Below are 18,556 nucleotides of genomic sequence, written 5' to 3'. Positions count from 1 at the left end.
GGCAAAAGCCTGTCCCTCGACCAATGCCCCAGAGCTAACCAACTTCGCCAACTCGCCGTCGTCTATGAGAGAAATCCCCAAATAGGCAGTGGTGTCGTCGTCAATCTGGCCGAGGACAGGCCCTTTCACCGAAGAGGGGTTTGGCTTGAGAGGAGCCATGGTTAAGGGTGTGTGCAGTGGCGAACAGAGAGAGCGAGCGAAAGGTCTGAAGGGCCAAGGGGCACCGAGAGAGGAAAGAACGGAGGAAGAGAGCGCACGCGGTGAAAATGACAAGTGTGGCGGTGAAAAGAGAAAACGGAGGGGAGAATATATAGCCCACCCAGGCGACGGTTCGCCTACCCACCAGTAGTAAAGCGCCACGTGTCGCGAGGGTAGGCGAAACGGTAAATTCCCATCGACCGAGCTGCACAGTAATAAGCCGACGAAGGGAAGGCCCATTACTGTTCCTTTCGGCCCGGGAAAAATAAAAAATAATATACCACCGTCCGCAGGAGGCGAAGAGCGGCAAAACAATACCAACCACATAGAAAACAAACTTTATTTGCAGGAACAATATAGGTTTCGGCAGGAGCATCGGTCGAAAGGGGGAGCGGCAAAACAATACCAACCACACAGAAAACAAACTTTATTTGCAGGAACAATATAGGTTTCGGCAGGAGCATCGGTCGAAAGGGGGCGCCACATACCATACCACATGGTTTGCACGGTCTCGCCAAAGCTCCTATCTCACCCTTGCCCGTGAGGGGCTAGTTGGCGGTATGGCATGAGGCCCTTCGACCAAACCTGTCGAAACCATGCGACCAGTGGGGATTCAAGCCCGAGACGTCAAGGTTAGTCAGGGCGAAGCCCCCCCATGGTGAAGACTATGGAACAAGGACGGCGAGAGGCAGGGAATCGCGCGGGTAACTCGCCAAGCCAGAGGCCACTTGGGCGAATGATGTAGGGCGAAGAGTATATGCCGAAGGGAGACAACTTCGCCATAACAAGTTCGGCCCCGCGAGGACCGAAGAAGCCATCCTGGCCCATCAAGCCTAGGGGCTATTGGGCCGACGATCGCCTGACGGCCCATTAGGGGCCCATGAACCTCAATTACACTATATACCCATGTAAATGTCCCTTTCATAAGGGCAACCATGTAAATACCCCTGTATAACCAAAACCCTAGTAGTAAGAACCTGTAATGAAGCTATAAATAGTCTCATAGCGGGATCCCAAGAAAAATTCTCAATTTAATACACTTTACTTCTTTTCCAACTACTGTTGAGTAACCACGTCTTTCGACGTATGCAGTTGTCGCTTCGACAACAGTATGGTTAAGGAAAAACCTTCTCTAGTCTTGACCAGGAAAATCCTTACCATCATCTGCGGGAATTCGAGCAACTTTGCTCATGCCTTAAGATTCGGGGCATGAAGCAAAAAATTGTGCGGTGAAAATTGTTTCCGTTCTCCCTTCATGAGAGAGCAAAACAATGGTACACATCTACCGTAGGGTGTGTGCACGGTGACTGGGAGAAATTATGAGATAGGTTTTGCCTCGCATTTTTCCCTGTAACCCGTGTTACTGCTCTTCGTGTAGAAATTCTCAGTTTCCAGTAGATAAATTAAGAATCAATCGGTGCAGCATGGTCCAGATTCACTAACTTAGTGCAGTCTAAACCAACCCTGTCCATACTCGACCATGTGTTGTTACAGCATTTTCATACGGAGTTTTGTGCAGTTTGGATAGGGAGTATGCATTCCATCTTGACATCACCAATAGAGGATCTTTCATGCACAAAACTCCATCAGAAGGAAAAGTAATTCTAGATCGAATTCTGGAAAATACTTCATTCATGGATCAGTGTGAGGAACCACTCCTGGAGGAATCAGTGTCTAGAATTGAGGAACCTCTGCCCGATCCTGATCCTGAACCCTCTACTTCAAATGATTCGGCCAAGGAACCTTCATCCGATCCATCGCCTATTGGGAATGAAGAAATTCAGACTCCAGGATGTGCTCCCAAGTTCGGGGATGATCTTGATGAAGATTATGGAAATACCCTGAACTACTTTAGCATAAAGAGACCACATATTCCCTTGCCACCTCCCGATCCAATAGAACTTCAGTTTCTAAAGGAAACAGTTTGGGAGTTGACATCCATTATGAGTGACGAATGGTTAAGGGACGTAGAGCTTTCTTCCGAAGTAATTCAGATCAATACCGCTCCTCGAACCATTCCCTGTCATTTAGAAGGGAATAATGTTGGAATTCTCTACAGTACAACAGTTGGTGTTAATATTGTCTCAGAATCCTTTGCATTTGCTTATCTAAGTGATAAGGTAATCACATCGATTAACAAATTCTTCAAGCATCCTGGCGGGAACTTATTGAAGGATTTGGGATTGTCCAAAACGTGCTAGTCATCTGTGACGGCAAAGAGGCAATCTTGGATTTCCATGTCTTCGAAATCCAAGAGTTCGATGTTCTAATCGGACTTCCAATCTAGAAACTTCCTATCAATACTCCTTGATTGGGCAGCCTCGAATTTCTCTTTAGGAGGGAATACATTCTCTTTACCATTCGAGCAATTAAAGTAGCAGAAGAAGTGTCACGCCCAGAAATTCACGAACCAGAATTTCTAAGCTAAATGTGCATTAAATCCCTGTCCAGGACCAGCCAGGGTACACAAACGACAATTGTTGACATACAGATCCACGTCTTACAAAAATATAAAAGATTACAAATGCAGTGGAAAGATAAAACGAGCTAAACTTAGAAGCTCAACTTCTGCAGCGAGCGACTCCACTCCACAGGCATCCCTTGATGGCAGCGACGAAACCAAGTTCAACAAGACAGCTCCAACTTGGAAGATCTTCAGCTCTGGTGTGGGGAAAAAGAGAGCAAGACTGAGTACTACCCACTGTACTCAGCAAGTCATACCAGAAGAGGAGGTATGATACAGGATATAACCAAAGGAGGCTAGGGGTTCATTTGCACAAAGCTAGCATTTAAAAGCAGTAGTTGAAAGCAATAAAACAATTATAGTAATTAATCAATATTAACCAATCACTGTCCAACGCTACACCACGTTGCAACAGGCCCAACCAACCACCTGAACTACACCAGTTCATTAAGCTAAACTAGGGGTGAGACTAATCACGATGAATCTGGTGGATCGCCCATAACCGCGGGCACAGCTATTCGAATAGTTTTACTCTGGCCAGAGGTGTACAACTGTACCCACAAGACACGGTTCCACACATGTCGCCATGCCCCGAAGTATCACCATGATACTGCAAAGGGGGAAATCGTGACAAGACCCTCCGCATAACCCTCCCCTAACCATCCACACCACGCTAAGGTTTCACCCCCACCCCCAACGGGCAGTGGGCGGTCCCCTCTTGCGCCGCGGTGAATCCGGCAGCTGGACAACCGGACACCCCGGCCGACCCAACTCCATCACGCCCACCCTCGCCACCGGTGCCTAGGAAAGGGTCGAGCTATACTTCAGATCAAACAGTTATCCACTCCCGCTTGTGGTAAGCACGGTAAGTCTCCCAGGGTTTCCTGTGAACCGGTCCTTAATTTCCATGGGTGCGACCAGCAAAACCATGCACCTACAGCCCACCATTCAGTGTATTTTAATTAACTAACACCATTGCGGTGGCACCAATCCAAAGCTATGCTAATAGTCAAAGTCTATATAATAATGTGATCCCCATTTGTGTACTAGTTGAGCTAAGCATGGCTAAGCATTTCCTAAACCAACATCTAATCATTTTGATACCCAAGTTATCAATAGCATAAGGTAAACAATATATGGCTGAGTAATAGGACCCATCCCACATGACATTGTAAAAGAATGCAACATTTAATAGAAATGTGGGATATTTGTAAATTGGGTACAATATAATCAATTGTAAAGCATGACTTGCCTTGCTCTCGCACTGAACAGACCACAGCAACATCTTCGAGAAACCACGGATCGACGAAACGGCCGAAATCTACGCGACAAACAAAGCACACAAGAAAAACACACTTTAAGACTACTGAAACAGAGAACAAAACCATTTTTAATGGATTCTAGGGATTTTTATGAATTTACTGAGACTTGAATGGACTTAAACAGAGCTCAGATGAATTAGTTATGATTTTTAGAAGATAAACTATGTTTTTACTAATAAAGAAAAGGCCTTAATTAATTATTGCGCAATAAATCCCCAGGGCTGACGTCAGCAAGGGGAGGGGCGCCGACAGGTGGGCCCCGCACGTCAGCGGCTCAAGAGAGAGGGAGGGGGCACCGGCACGTGGGCCCCACGAGCAGTGGCTCAAAGGGGAGGGAGGTGTGGCTGGCGGCTCGGCACGGCTCAAGCCGGCCGGCCGGCCATGGTGCGGCGTCGGCGCGCTACCGCCGGCGACGGCAAGCGGCGGCGCACAGGCCGGCGGCGGCGGCCAAAGGCGATGGCGAGCGCAGAGCGCGGCGGCGCGTGCAGGACAGAGGGAAGGAGGGAGGAGAGGAGCTCCTCACCGGTGAGCACGGCGGCCGGCGCGAAGGATGAAGGTGGTGGCGACGACCGGTGATGCCGAGGTGCAGACGGGCGGCGGCGGCACCCTAGGAGAAAGCAGAGAGGGGTTAGGGGTAGGGAGAGCGACCACGGCGGCCATCATTGACAGCCGGAGGCGGAGAGGGGGAAAAATCTCACCGGCGCGCGAGGAGAAGGGTGCCCCGGTAGGATTTCGGCGACGCGAGGTGGCGACCAGAAAAGCTCTTGCGGCGGCGAAGCTAATGGCGGCGGCGGCTTGGCGCGGCAGCGCTAGGCTTGGCGTGGAGGGAGCGGTGCGGCGGCGGTAGGCGGCAACCGAGCGGCGGCCGGGATAGCTCCCGCGACGGCGAAGCTAGCGACGGCAAATGCACGGCTTGGCGGCGGCCCTAGCAGCGGCGGCGCGCGGCCGGAGATGGACGGCGGTGGCGGAGCTCGGGTGTGGCGGTGCGGCGGCGGTAGGAAGCATAGGAGGGCGCGGCGAGTGAGGGAAATGGGAGAGGAGGTTTGGGGAGTGTTTTTATGGGCGAGGGAGGGGCGGACGTGGTCGGGATAGCCCCCCGATTTCGCCGGCGACGTGGGGGTGGAGAGAGAGAGAGGAGAGACGGGATTCAAACCGAATCCCGGCCTCTAAACGGGCGCACGCGCGGGAGAGGTGGAGGAGGTGGGCGGCGACGTGGACGCGGGGTGCGGGCGCGATGTGGGGGCGCGACGTGGAGCGGAGAAGGCGGCGGCGCGGGAGGCGGTTGGAGCTCCGGCTCCAACGGCCGGAGGTAGGAGACGACCGACAGGTGGGCCCCACCTGTCGGCGCCCCAAGGGAGGAGAGGAGGCGGCTTGGGCCGGCCCAGCAAGAGGGAGGCCGAGCGCGGGAGAGAATGGGCCGACGGCCAATCAAGAAAAAGGAGGAAAAGAAAGGAAAAGAAAAAGGGAAATGATTTTCCTGGGATTTAAATATTGCACTTGCTCATTTTTAATTGGTTAAAATTACTTTTAAGGCTCTGAAAATTCCACTAAAAATTTTGTTAATGCATTGCGACATGTGGAACCCAAGAAAAATCCCACAATGCCAATTCCAATTATTAATTGCATTTATTAATTAGGGAATTAGCTCTAGGTTAATTTGAACCATTTCTCCGGACGATTTATTTAACCCAAATTTTAAAGAAAGAAGAAGGGGGAAACTTCAGGGCGTGACAAGAAGTGAATGCGGAGGAAGTAGCAGCGGTTATACTGTCCGAATCACACGAATCACTCATTGAAAATGATGTCCCAGACTTCATCCAAGAAGAAGATGACTCTGGTGAAACTCTTGATCTCCCCAGTTTTGAACCACCACAGCGACCTCCGCTAGAACTCAAACCCCTTCCTCAAGGCATGCGCTATGCTTTTATACATGGAGACAAGGAAGCCCCTGTCATTATCAGTGACAAGCTTTCTAAAGACGAAACTAGTCGTCTTCTGACCGTGCTAGAAAAGCATCGCTCAGTTCTAGGCTATTCCCTTCAGGATCTCAGGGGAATTAATCCCGCTCTTTGCACACATCGCATACCCATTGAGCCTGAGAGCTCACCATCCAAGTAGCCTCAAAGACGGCTAAATAATGCGATGAGAGAAGTTGTAAAGAAAGAGGTCCTGAAACTCCTGCACACCGGGATTATCTATCCTGTACTATACAGTGAATGGGTTAGCGCAGTTCAAGTAGTGCCTAAGAAAGGAGGAATGACAGTCGTTGAAAATGCTAATAATGAGCTAATTCCTCAACGCACTGTCACGAGATGAAGGATGTGCATCGATTACAGGAAACTCAACAAGGCCACAAAGAAGGACCATTTTCCGCTGCCCTTCATTGATGAAATGTTGGAACAGCTAGCAAATCACTCCTTCTGTTTCCTTGATGGATATTCCGGTTATCATCAAATTCCCATCCATCCTAAAGATCAGAGCAAGACAACATTCACATGCCTATATGGAACCTATGCATATCGTAGGATGTCATTTGGGTTGTGCAACGCTCCCGCCTCTTTCTAGAGGTGCATGATGTCCATCTTTTCGGTCATGACCAAAGAAACCATGGAAGTCTTCATGGACGACTTTCTCAGTCTATGGAAAGACCTTCGGTCATTGTCTCCAGAACCTGGACAAAGTCTTGCAACGATGCCAAGAAAAGGACCTAGTACTTAATTGGAAAAAGTGCCATTTTTTGGTCCGTGAAGGGATTGTTCTTGGTTATCGAATATCAGAGAGGGGAATCAAAGTTGATCGGGCTAAGATTGACATAATAGATCAACTTCCTCCTCCCGTCAACATCAAGGGGATCCGTAGCTTCTTGGGTCATGTTGTCATTTATAGAAGGTTCATTAAGGACTTCTCTACAATAGCTAGACCATTGACTAACCTGCTAGCTAAGGACGCTCCCTTTGATTTTGACGGTGCGTCCCTAAAATCCTTTGAGACTCTCAAGAAGGCACTCGTTCCTACTCTAATCATTCAACCTCCTGATTGAACACTTCCCTTCGAGATCATGTGTGATGCCAGCGATTTTGCTGTTGGTGCGGTCTTGGGCCAAACCAAAGATAAAAAGCATCACATAATCTGCTATGCTAGCAAAACTCTAACCGGATCTCAACTTAATTATGCTACCACTGAGAAAGAGTTTCTTGCAGTTGTTTTTGCTATCGATAAATTCCGATCTTACTTGCCAGGAGCCAAAGTCATAATCTATTCCGATCATGCAACTTTGAAGTACTTACTCACCAAGAAAGATGCTAAGCCTCGTCTCTTGATATGGATCCTCTTACTCCAAGAATTCGATTTGGAAATTAAGAATAAAAAGGGAGTAGAGAATTCTATAGCAGATCATTTGTCGAGATTGCAAGTCACTAACATGTAGGAACCACCGATAAATGATTTTCTGCGAGACGATATGCTGATGACAGTACGCAGCTCCGACCCATGGTATGCAAACATAGTGAACTACATGGTATCCAAGTATGTACCACCGGGGGCAAATCAAAGGAAGCTGAAATACGAGAGTCGTCGCCACATCTGGGATGAGACATACTTGTACCGAGTTTGCTCAAATGGACTCCTAGGGAGATGTGTACCTACGGAGGAAGAACACAATATCATAGAGCGATGCCACGTAGCACCATATGGTGGGCACTACGATGTATTCCGCACACAAGCCAAAAGTTGGCAGAGTGCATTCTTCTGACCAACGATGTATGAAGATTTTAAGGATTTTGTGAGGCGTTGCCAGAGCTGCCAACGGCAAGGAGGGATCACTGCTCGTGACGCAATGCCCCTCACATACAACTTACAAGTGGAAATATTTGATGTATGGGGCATTGACTTTATGGGGCCATTTCCTAAGTCCCATAACTGCGAGTATATCCTGGTGGCAGTCGACTACGTATCCAAGTGGGTGGAAGCAATGGCATGTAAGACGGTTGATGCAAAGCACGCAAGGAGGATTTTCTCGGAGATCATTTTCCCTCGCTTCGGAACACCGAGAATGGTGATAAGCGATGGGGGATCGCACTTCATTGACAAGACCTTCAGAGAACTCCTACGCAAGATGGGTGCCAAGCATAACATTGCTTCACCCTATCATCCTCAAACCATTGAACAAGCAGAAACGTCAAATAAACAAATCAAAAACATTCTACAAAAGACAGTCCATTGAGGAAGGATGGAAGGATAAGCTACCGGACGCTCTTTGGGCATACCGGACAGCCCATAAAACGCCGATAGGGATGACACCATATCAGATAGTTTACGGGAAGACCTGTCAACTTCCGGTAGAACTTGAACATCGGGCATATTGGGCAATCCGGAATTGGAACATGGACTTGAAGGAGCTAGAGAATAGAGTAAGATGCAGTTGGCAGAATTGGAGGAGCGGAGAGACAAAGCGTATCATAACTCCAAGATTTACAATGAGAGAACAAAACGTTGGCATGATAAGCGGGTGAAAATGAAGAAGTTCAAACCATGGGACAAGGTATTAATGTTCAACTCTAGAGTAAGCTATTTGGACACGGGAAATTAAAAAGCAAGTGGGAAGGGCCGTTCAATGTCATCGACACCTCGTCAAGGGGCAATCACACTCCGTGACGACTCAGGTAACATTTTTAAGGTAAACGGCCGGCATTTAAAAATTTTCTTTTAGCCAATTGAAAATTTAGTTGAAGAAGTGGATGTGATTGAATTGATTGATTATGAACCATGATGATCTCATCTAAATTTGGTTAGCTTTAGTATAGTTTGCATTTTGTTTTCTTCCTAGCTTAACTAAACTTTGAAGTAGACGGAACCGTGCGTTTCGGCTTAAGCTCCGCCTCTGGCCTCTGCCCGCGGGCCGCGACGGGATCGTGAAGACCAACTCAACTAGTGTAGGCCTTAAACTAGCCCCCCGATCCCTCACGTTCGGCCACCGCGACGAGCACGAGATCCCAGCGCTGCCCCGCCCGACGCCATGATGGATCCCTCCTCCTCCTCCGCCGCCGTCCCGGCCGCCGCCCCCGCTGTCGGTGACGGCGGCGGCGGCGGCGGCGGGGGCCCGGCGGCCGCCGTCTCCTCCGCGGTCGCGACGGCGTCCAGGCGGTTCCAGCACCTGCTGGACCGGTCCACGCCCCACGTCGGGCGGCGGTGGCTGGCCTTCGCCGGCGTGGCGGCCGCGTACGCGCTGCGTGTCTGGTTCGCGGGAGGGTACTACATCGTGACCTACGCCCTCGGCATCTACATCCTCAACCTCCTCATCGCCTTCCTCTCGCCCCAGGTCGACCCCGAGGTCGCCGAGGTGCTCGGCGAGGGGGGGGCCGCGCTCCCCACCCGCGCATCTGACGAGTTCCGCCCTTTCGTCCGTCGCCTTCCGGAGTTCAAATTCTGGTTCGATCCGATCCGACGCAATCCTCTTCCTTCCTTCTTGCAATCCAGCTCGAATTGTGGGATCCCTCTTTTTTTGTGTGCTATCGTATGGACGTGCTCGTCGATTATACATGCGTGCTACTTGCTTGCTTGTGCTCAAATATTCGGTGGCTTGCAAGGATGGATCTTGTGAGATTTGAACCAAATTCTCTGGGATCTGATGTAACCTCTGCTCGGGCAGATTGACATCTTCGTAAGAGTATGGTTTGTGGGCGGTGAGTGCCTGAGGGGTTCGGGGAGCGGGTGGGGGAGGTTCATTGGATGCACGCAAACACGGTATGATTAAACTGTTCTTTAGGTTGTGGTGCCACATAAGCTGCAATCCGGCCTGGGATTTGTGATGTGTTGGAACTCGGTGAATTGAGACTTGAGGCCTCATGGTTTTATCAATAATCAAGGAGGAGCCTTCCATTTATGGTACCACATATAGTTGGCCATAGACTATAAACGTTTTCACCTGGCAAGCTGGACTGTCAGTATAGAACATAAATTTATTCAATGGCTAAGTAGCCAGCTGCTGTTTGATTATTTCTACAAATTGGTCGTGTTAATTGACTTTGGTGTAAGAAATGGGGATACTGGGAGTGCAACAGTTTACAGTTCCCAGTCAAATAGAGTATGCTTTTCATTTGAACTTTTGAGGTGCATGTAGTCGGACGGTGAGTTCTAGGAGAGTAGCTTGGCAGGATATTATTTCGTTGGATGAGTCAAGCTTCTTCATTAGTTGAGAAGTGATGTTTGAAAGTAGTTCTTGATGACATGCACTTCTAAACAGAAAATTAGTATTTTGCAAGATATCAATTTTATGCTATCTGTGCTAATAACAATACTGAAGAAATAAGAGGTTAAATAACATAAGCACAACTCTATCATAAACAGGCTCCTGGTTTCTCATCACATACCATATTTATCCTATCCGTGCTATTGGTGTTTCAGTAATAGTGCAGCATCTCAGCCCATTTGTGGTGTCCAGCATGGCTCAGTTGCAACAGTGATGAGATTTGTCCTGCATAGACTTCATATTTGTTTGGCTACCATATAAACTCAATGTATCCAAATGTAGTAACTCTTGCTAGACCCTTTTGGTGAAGTAGGACAGAAAAGCCAGCAAATTGATACGCAAGCATAGTTAATGCCCCATGTGGGGACTTTACTTTAAGCGAATTTTGGCCCTTAGAGGTTTACACATAAAATTTCATATGTTCAACTTCCAACACTGTTATTGATTCCTTTTGGGATCAGATTAGCGGGGAGCAGCAGTGCTGGGAAAACTAGGACAAGTGTGTGTTGCAGGAGGTAGGTAGGAGATAATGCTTGTAGGAGATAACTTATGGGAAACGAATTAGCCTTTTCCATTGAGGAGCGCCCTCTTCTCACTTTTACCATTAATTTTCTTAACCTCTGTTTTACCATCCAACCATTAGAGATCTGTTCATTTTTTGCCCTTCTTCTGCTATTCTGCCTGGTTAATGTGCTTTGGCTAGATCCCACATGTCAGATAAATAAATATGAGAATGCCCCTTTTTTTCCTCCACTCATTGCATGCTCTATCTCTTTATTCCCCTGCATGGTGGCAGCTGAATTGATTAGTGGAGCATTATCTCTTTCTTTCAGTTCAACCATAATTACCTTAAAGGCCTGTTGGTCCTGCACTAATAAGAATTTAAATGCACTCATGAGAGAGAACAGGATTATGTGTTTCCATCTTCTCTGTTCTGAAACAGATTGGAGACAGGTGTGTATGGTGGGTTCAGGGAGCTTGGTGCCTGTGGAAAGATTGACGGCAAAGGCTAGGATCTGCAGAAATGGACCAACACCACTCCAGAGCTTCTGATGGCAACAGCTCGGATGGCCATGCAAGCCAGCTATAGTGGCAAACCCATGGTGATGGAGCAAAATAGTGACTAAACAGACAAATTAACGTGCCATGAGAATCTGCATAGTGGAATCCAATGGTCACACTGCCCTCCCCCTGCCATGTTGGATGACGGGGTGGGGTCCGGAGGGAAGGAGGGGTTGGATCTGTGAGGTCGCTGCCCTTTCCTGCGTCGTGTGGAATTGAGGACCAGTAGGGTTGCACAAAGCTAATTGTGTTTGACCACAGCAGAATGGGTAGAAGGTAGCTGAAGCGATTGTGAGTTTGCTGGGGGTGTGTGAGCTCAGTTTCGAGAGGGAGTGGGTGGAGCTTGATTTGGGAAGGAGGCATGGGGAAGAAGAATTGAGAAGAAGATGGAGTGGTCGAAGTCAGGGGTAAAAGTAAGAGGATGTTTTTTAGTGTCAAAAGGTAATTTCCCCGTAACTTAGTTCCGGGTTTAGAGGTAAGATGGTTAAACGATCATTATAAGGCTGTGTTCGTTAGTCACAGTTGAGAACTTTCTCCCTCCGCATGGAAAACGAGGTATCCCATTAGCGCTTGATTAATTATTAACTAAAAAAAACTTGAAAATGGTTTGATATGATTTTTTACGGCAACTTTTCTATAGAAATTTTTTGCAAAAAAAAAACCGCATCTTTTAGCAGTTTGGGAAGCGTGCTCATGGAAAACGAGGGATCAGAAGTTGGAGGAAGGAGTTCCAAACTCACCTTAAGTTGAGTTGTTAAGCCATTTTGAGGCGATAATTAAATATTGGCTCAGTTGCTTTGCATACTGGGTAGGAATGTGCCCTGCTGCATACATGAGGGCAAGATCAATTATCTCTGTTTCACCTTGCTATCTTGAGTTACCATAAATTCATACCCTCTGTTCACCTCTTTCCATGTTTTGAAGGCCATATCACAAAATATATTCCTTATGGGGTAATACATTTCTGATGCAGTGATACTGCACTACCACAAGCTATATTGTTCTGCTATATATTCCTATATATACATATATTCACCTTTAAAATTGGACACTACAGTGTACAGTATCTTTGTATGTTTTTAAATTGTTGCGATGTGTTGATGAGGGTTATAACTGACAACTATGTTGATTGACTGTAGGGAACCTCTGTATGTATCATTCTTTACCAGACATTTTTTTATTAATCTGATGATGTAGCATTCCAATAATTTAAACAGTTGCCAATTCGCCTTATATAATCTCCATCCATATATTTTGTACTTTATTTATTTTTCTTTAGAAACAATGTGACATTATTTCATGTTAGTGTTACAGTTACAACCAACTTGATTGATGGTTCACCTTGAGAAAAAAGGATGAAGCTAGACTGGGAGAGCTTTCCGATGTTACTTACAGTGGGATTTAATGGAATACCTCTTGGTTGATGTGCCATATTAGCATTGTGCTCTTTAGGCTTTATTTAGTTAAATTTGATTTTCGATACAAGTTTTCTGAAAGGTCATCTTCATCCTTTATTTTACTTAAGGAACAAATTAATGTCAACAGAAGAGTTTCTTTTAACATCTAACTTAATGTGCTTGGTACGGGAGACGTGTTCTTGCTCTTAGAACTTTGGTTGTGTTCTTTTCTTCCCCCCTTTTTCTTGCCCTGGTTCTCCCCCCCCCCCCCCCCCCCTTTTTTGGTTCTTATGGATATTTTTACTCATTTAAATGGAGATTGGTGGTTGATTGATTGTGATGATGCACTTTTGCCCACCCCTTCCACATCATTTTTTGGGTTAACTGATGTCCTTATGCTTATGTGTGTTGTTTTTTAGATATATTTAAACCTCTGTACGTGTGTAAATGTAGGTAGCTGATTGATTTTATGTGAATTATCTCTTACAGGGATTTTTTTTTTTTTGTGCAACACATTACTCATCAATTCAAAACTAAGGCTATCAATTAAAACCTAATTGCAAGCAGAAAACTAACCTAGTGCCTAAGATTTAAAACTAGTGTTGCCCAAGTTTTGCAACATATAGGAAATCCGACAGTAGCAAGATAATTCTTGGAAAGTATAAAGAACAAGAGCAGTGTTTGCCTAATCACTAGCCAGTGGTCTAGATGAAATCCTTTCAGACTTAGCAAATGCGATTAGTTCCGGTTATTATGTTGTTATTAGATGCTTTCAGGGGATTCTAGAAGATGGCCTTAAGTTGATTGAATTTGGAAGGTTTGCATGAATCTTATCTTGAGGCACATTTGGTTATGGTAGTGGTGGTGGTTACTTACATGTAGATGTGGAGAAGCCATTCTCTGTTGTCATCATTTGATTATTTCCTAAATGTAGATTGTACAATTGATGGATGGAAATCTATACTATTCTCAATATGTCGTCTGTTTTGATCCAACCACATTATCTGTTCATTGTTACATCTGAAGTCAAGTGAATTTGAGATGTCCTCAGTGAGTTCTACTTTTATTTCTCAGTAATCGTCACAACTGCTATACATGGTAATAAACATATTACTGAATATGTTTTCAATGATTTGTACTTTTATTCCTGTACAGTTATCAAAACTGCTTTGCCGTGTTGTAAACATGCTAACTTTCTTCTATATTTTTAATTTCTCAATTTTCTTTGTTTGAATTGTCATATCAAGAAATTTGCCTTAAAACCTATCTCATGTATATGGCAACCTATTAAATGTTTGTGGGGCTTCACACTTGTGCCTAAGTGATATAAAAAAAGTTTCAGTGGCTGAATTGCTGTAGTACTAAGTTGGATGTATTGTTGAATATATCAAGTGACGTTTGTCTCTTAGTATGATAATGTGCTTTATTTTTAGTTAAAGGACCGTAGTCAAGGTTACATTACCATGTCTGCTGTGTTTTCTGTGAAGTTATTTTTTCTTTGACAGATAAAACTAACTTTAATTTGACTTTCTCCTTTACAGGTATTCCATTGTTAAAGCATTCTGTATTGCTTTTGTCCTGACGTTCTTCAGTGTGTTCGATGTGCCTGTGTTTTGGCCTATTCTTCTATTCTATTGGGTGGTTTTGTTTACAGTCACAATGAAGCGACAGATTCTTCATATGATAAAATACAGATATGTTCCATTCTCCTTCGGGAAGCAGGTAAGCAAAATATTTTAATCATTCAGTTATTTGTTAGTTGTACTACATTCAGTTATTTGTTAGTTGTACTAGTCAGTGATCTATCTTTTGTCATGTTCTTACGTTGGTACTTGGTTCATTTTGTCAGCGTTATAATGGAAAAAGGGTAGCTTCTGCTGATGATCTCACCCTTCCCAAGGATTAAGTACTTGGGATTCTGTAACTGCAAAATGTGCTTTTAGTTACTACGTAGCAGTTGGAAATGGCCTTAATGGCTGCACAGGTAGCTCCATCGATCGCAAGGATCTGAACGTTACAAAATGCTAACACCAAGCATTAGAACCTCATAAAAAACCATGGTATCTTTACAATGCTGAGAGAATAGGCCTCTAGCACCGCTTTTCGCAGTGTTTCCCTGTACTAGAGCAAAACCGTATGTACACATTTGTTGCTCCATATATCTCCCTGTACTATATTAGCGCCGAGAAGTGAGAAGATGGATGACCCACAGGATCTTGTATAACATTTGTTGGAGTGTTTTACCCAACTACTCATGTTTCACTGAGTCAGTTGCTGCTTGCTATGCAGTTCAGCGTATTCCGTGTTAACTGAGTCAAACTGCAAACTGTACTATGCGTGGGTTTCCAACTACCACCCAAAATAATTGATGAATTGTTCTTTTTCAAAAAAAAAAAAGGATTGATCAATTCTGCAGTAATGATTATTTGCGTTGGCATTTCGGGTGAATTATTCAGTTTGAAATTAGTTGGTCCACATTTTCAGAGCCACGTGCTCCGGTCGGTACGAATTGAAAAACTGTAGTAAATAAGGTAAGTTCAAAATAATTTATTTCTTTTGACAAATTACCAACCGGTTACCGTACTTTATCTAGCCATTGCGAACCTCGAGAAGACCTACAAAATCTGCTAGTTTAAAGGTATTCAGACAAATCTAATTTTTTAGGCTCATTTGGAACACATAGGCCGTGTTTAGATTCAAAATATTTTTTTCAAACCTCCAACTTTTTTGTCACATCAAATGTTTGGACACATATATAGAGCATAAAATGTGGACAAAAAAAATCAATTGCACAGTTTGCATGTAAATCGCGAGACGAATCTTTAAAGCCTAATTACGCCATGATTTGACAATGTGGTGCTATAGTAAATATTTACTAATGCCGGATTAATTAGGCTTAATAGATTCGTCTCGTACTTTACATGCGGAATATATAATTTGTTTTGTTATTAGTCTATGTTTAATACTTCAAATGTGTGTCCGTATACTTAAAATTTGGCACACAAACATAGCCATGGTAGAAAAAAATTGTAGGAATAGAAAAATCGTACAAATAGGAAAAAAATGGGCGGAAAATAGAGAATTGGAAAATACTTGAATATAGAAGATGAGGTAGTTCGGAATTCAGATGTGCACAGGGAAGGATATAGAAAGTGTTAGTAATCCCATTATCATTTTAAGAAAAGTAATCTTATTACTCCCTCCGTTTGAGGTTATAACATGTTTTGACTTTGGTTAAAGTCAAACTACTTCAAGTTTGACTAAGGGCCTGTTCGGTGGCACTGGCTGCTGCAGCACTGCAGCTGCGCTGCAGCAGCGACTACAGTAGATGCAGCAGCGGCTACAGTGGCTGAGCAGCCATCCAACAGCCACGGTTCTAACTGCAACAAGACAAAACAGCTGCCTACAAAAATGCTAAATTTGTTCACATTCAAAACTGGCGGGAATCATTTATCTGGCGCCAAAATGTTTTCACTGATACAGACATAAGGCATTGATGGGAACTACAAAAGAAGAAAAACAATATAAAGACATTTTGTTATACTATGTCATGCATTGGAAGGTATTCATATCCAAGGGTGCTCGAGGAGCTTGTGGAGGGGCAGACGATGCACCGAATTCTTCACGAGCATCTGCAGATCAAAATATTTCTTGAGGTTCACACTCCGGTTGATGTTCTACTCTTCACCAACAAAGCATTCTTTACTGAAGTTGCTGGTAGCTGCCAAGATGTCAACAGCTTGAAACTGTTTTGCAGTTAGAAAGTTTTTGGATGTCCTGGCCCAAACTTTTGCTGTCATAGCTCTTTCAGGCTTAATGACATCACTAGAGGAAGTCTCACAGTCATTCATAAGAGAATTCCAAGAGTACAAGACCTCATTTGCTTTAGGGACTGTAAAATGATATGTATGAATTTCAGTTATATGAAAGAATGTAAGTCTATCCAATAATGCAACATGCAGGAATGGAGAACAAGATATATATACATGATTGGATATTATATACAGATCCTAACACAACGATGAATATTAGGTGACGAACAAGAATATATAGAATATGTCTAGCCATTAACTACAATTGCATAAAGCGGTTATGCTTAAACTAATAAAGTTCCAGTGCTACCTTTTTCCGCATTGGCAGGTGGAGATTTGGCATTGTTAGAGGTGCTCTTAGGAATGTATGTGCAGCTTTTCAGAACCAAGCCAACAATGAGCACAAAAACTGTACAACCTGGTTGAAACTGGTTCCCATCAATCCTGTAATGTTAGATTAGCCAGTTATTTCAACTAGATATGAAGTCAAGGCAACATGTATGCATAAATATCCTACGTAAAGAAAAGTGGGTTATTAAGCAGAACTGAATACCTCAACTTAGGAATGGACTCAAAAGTTCCTGGCACATAACCACTGAAGCGATTGTTTTCAATGTTGCTGCAACCAGTTGATAATTGTCAGGAAGGATGACAATAAACAAATATAGAGCAAGATAAAATACAGTTGAATTTCTTACAGGGCTGATAATGGAAGGTCTGCCAGCAAAATAACAAATCCTGTGAACTCAATTATGCTGTAAATAACTGTAAAACCAAAACAAAATGAACCTTTTATATTCTAGCATATTTTTGTGCATGAAATCGTTAAGAACGCACATCATTCTTACAGGTGACAGGCTACAGCGCAAGAAATAATTCATTTATTCAAGAGGATAAAGAAATTAGAATCTGTTCAGAGAAATGCATGCACCTCTACAACTCCTTATAAAGTTCACCTTTTAAGGCATACTCCAAGATTAAGTACACACGGGTCTGCAGAATCCATATAGCAAAAGATATGATGATAAAACTAGAGGAAAAAACAATATGACAATAATTACATCATATTAGTGCTTTTTTTTTCTCTGGACCTGATCATAGAAATACCCATACAACCGTAGAATATTGGGATGACGAAGATGGCTCTGAATCTCAACTTCACCACGCAGCTGATACTTCACCTGGGACTGCTACAGTTGGCTCTTGAAAAGTACTTTCAAAGCCATAATATGGTTACTCTGTTTCACATAAAGAAAATAGATTTAGTTCACTGACAGTGAAATAATTAGAATCAGCAAACAGTAATAAACATTTTGAAGCATGCAATTTTAGGTTACAAACACTTACAATTGCAGGAGATATAAAAAAATGCTTTAAGTATCAAAATAATTAGCATGATCCAGGTAGAACCATATGAAAGCACACTACTTAGTGACACAACTTGAAAAGATTTTAGAGTATTTTTTTAAAAAAGAACTATACCAAACTTACACCTTGCAATTCATGACATAGTATCGCCTGCAGTGACCTGACTAGATATCTTCTATGGGTTCTTCCAGCCCTAACACACATAAAACATAAGAAAAGAGCCAAAAACTTATAAAACTATTTTTCATTATTATCCAGGCAGCACAGAGATTAGCCATATTTTGCAGGTTACAACCATATCGAAATTCCCCATTCATAACCATCCTTCAGTCACATAAATATATGGTCACCTAATTCATAATATAGCAGCCTTAGCGAAACAAAATAAATACAGTGGGGCAAAATAACCGGTCAACCGACAACAACACACAAGGAGACATAACCATCTTCCAATTCTGAGGAGTCATAGATACACCAAATCACTAACATGTCTCGTGAGAACTGCATAACCAGTCAAACAAAAATATCAGTCTAGTATACACGATTACAAAGAGATCAAAATAATTGCACATGTAACATTATACTACTTTACACCAATTGATTTTGGTAACCATATAAGCATAAGTACCGTACCTATTCATGCCAAACCATATAATCCAGCTGCAATCCAATCACGGACAGTGCCA

At 43.9% G+C, this 18,556-nt stretch overlaps 1 protein-coding gene across 1 annotated transcript; it reads left to right on the top strand.

The window, feature by feature from the left end:
- The first annotated feature begins 8,863 nt into the window (after positions 1-8,863).
- On the top strand, positions 8,864-16,692 carry LOC127782072 (protein RER1A-like). Its single transcript, XM_052309139.1, has 3 exons — positions 8,864-9,411; positions 14,232-14,412; positions 14,540-16,692. The coding sequence occupies exons 1-3, from the start codon at positions 8,999-9,001 to the stop codon at positions 14,594-14,596; spliced, it is 651 nt and encodes a 216-aa protein (XP_052165099.1). The 5' UTR covers positions 8,864-8,998; the 3' UTR covers positions 14,597-16,692.
- The last annotated feature ends 1,864 nt before the right edge of the window (positions 16,693-18,556 follow it).

This window comes from Oryza glaberrima, chromosome 8 (genome assembly GCF_000147395.1).
Source record: "Oryza glaberrima chromosome 8, OglaRS2, whole genome shotgun sequence".
In the NCBI taxonomy this organism is placed as follows: domain Eukaryota; kingdom Viridiplantae; phylum Streptophyta; class Magnoliopsida; order Poales; family Poaceae; genus Oryza; species Oryza glaberrima.
Note: the sequence above shows the minus strand (reverse complement) of the source record. Positions and strands in the feature narration are given on the sequence as shown.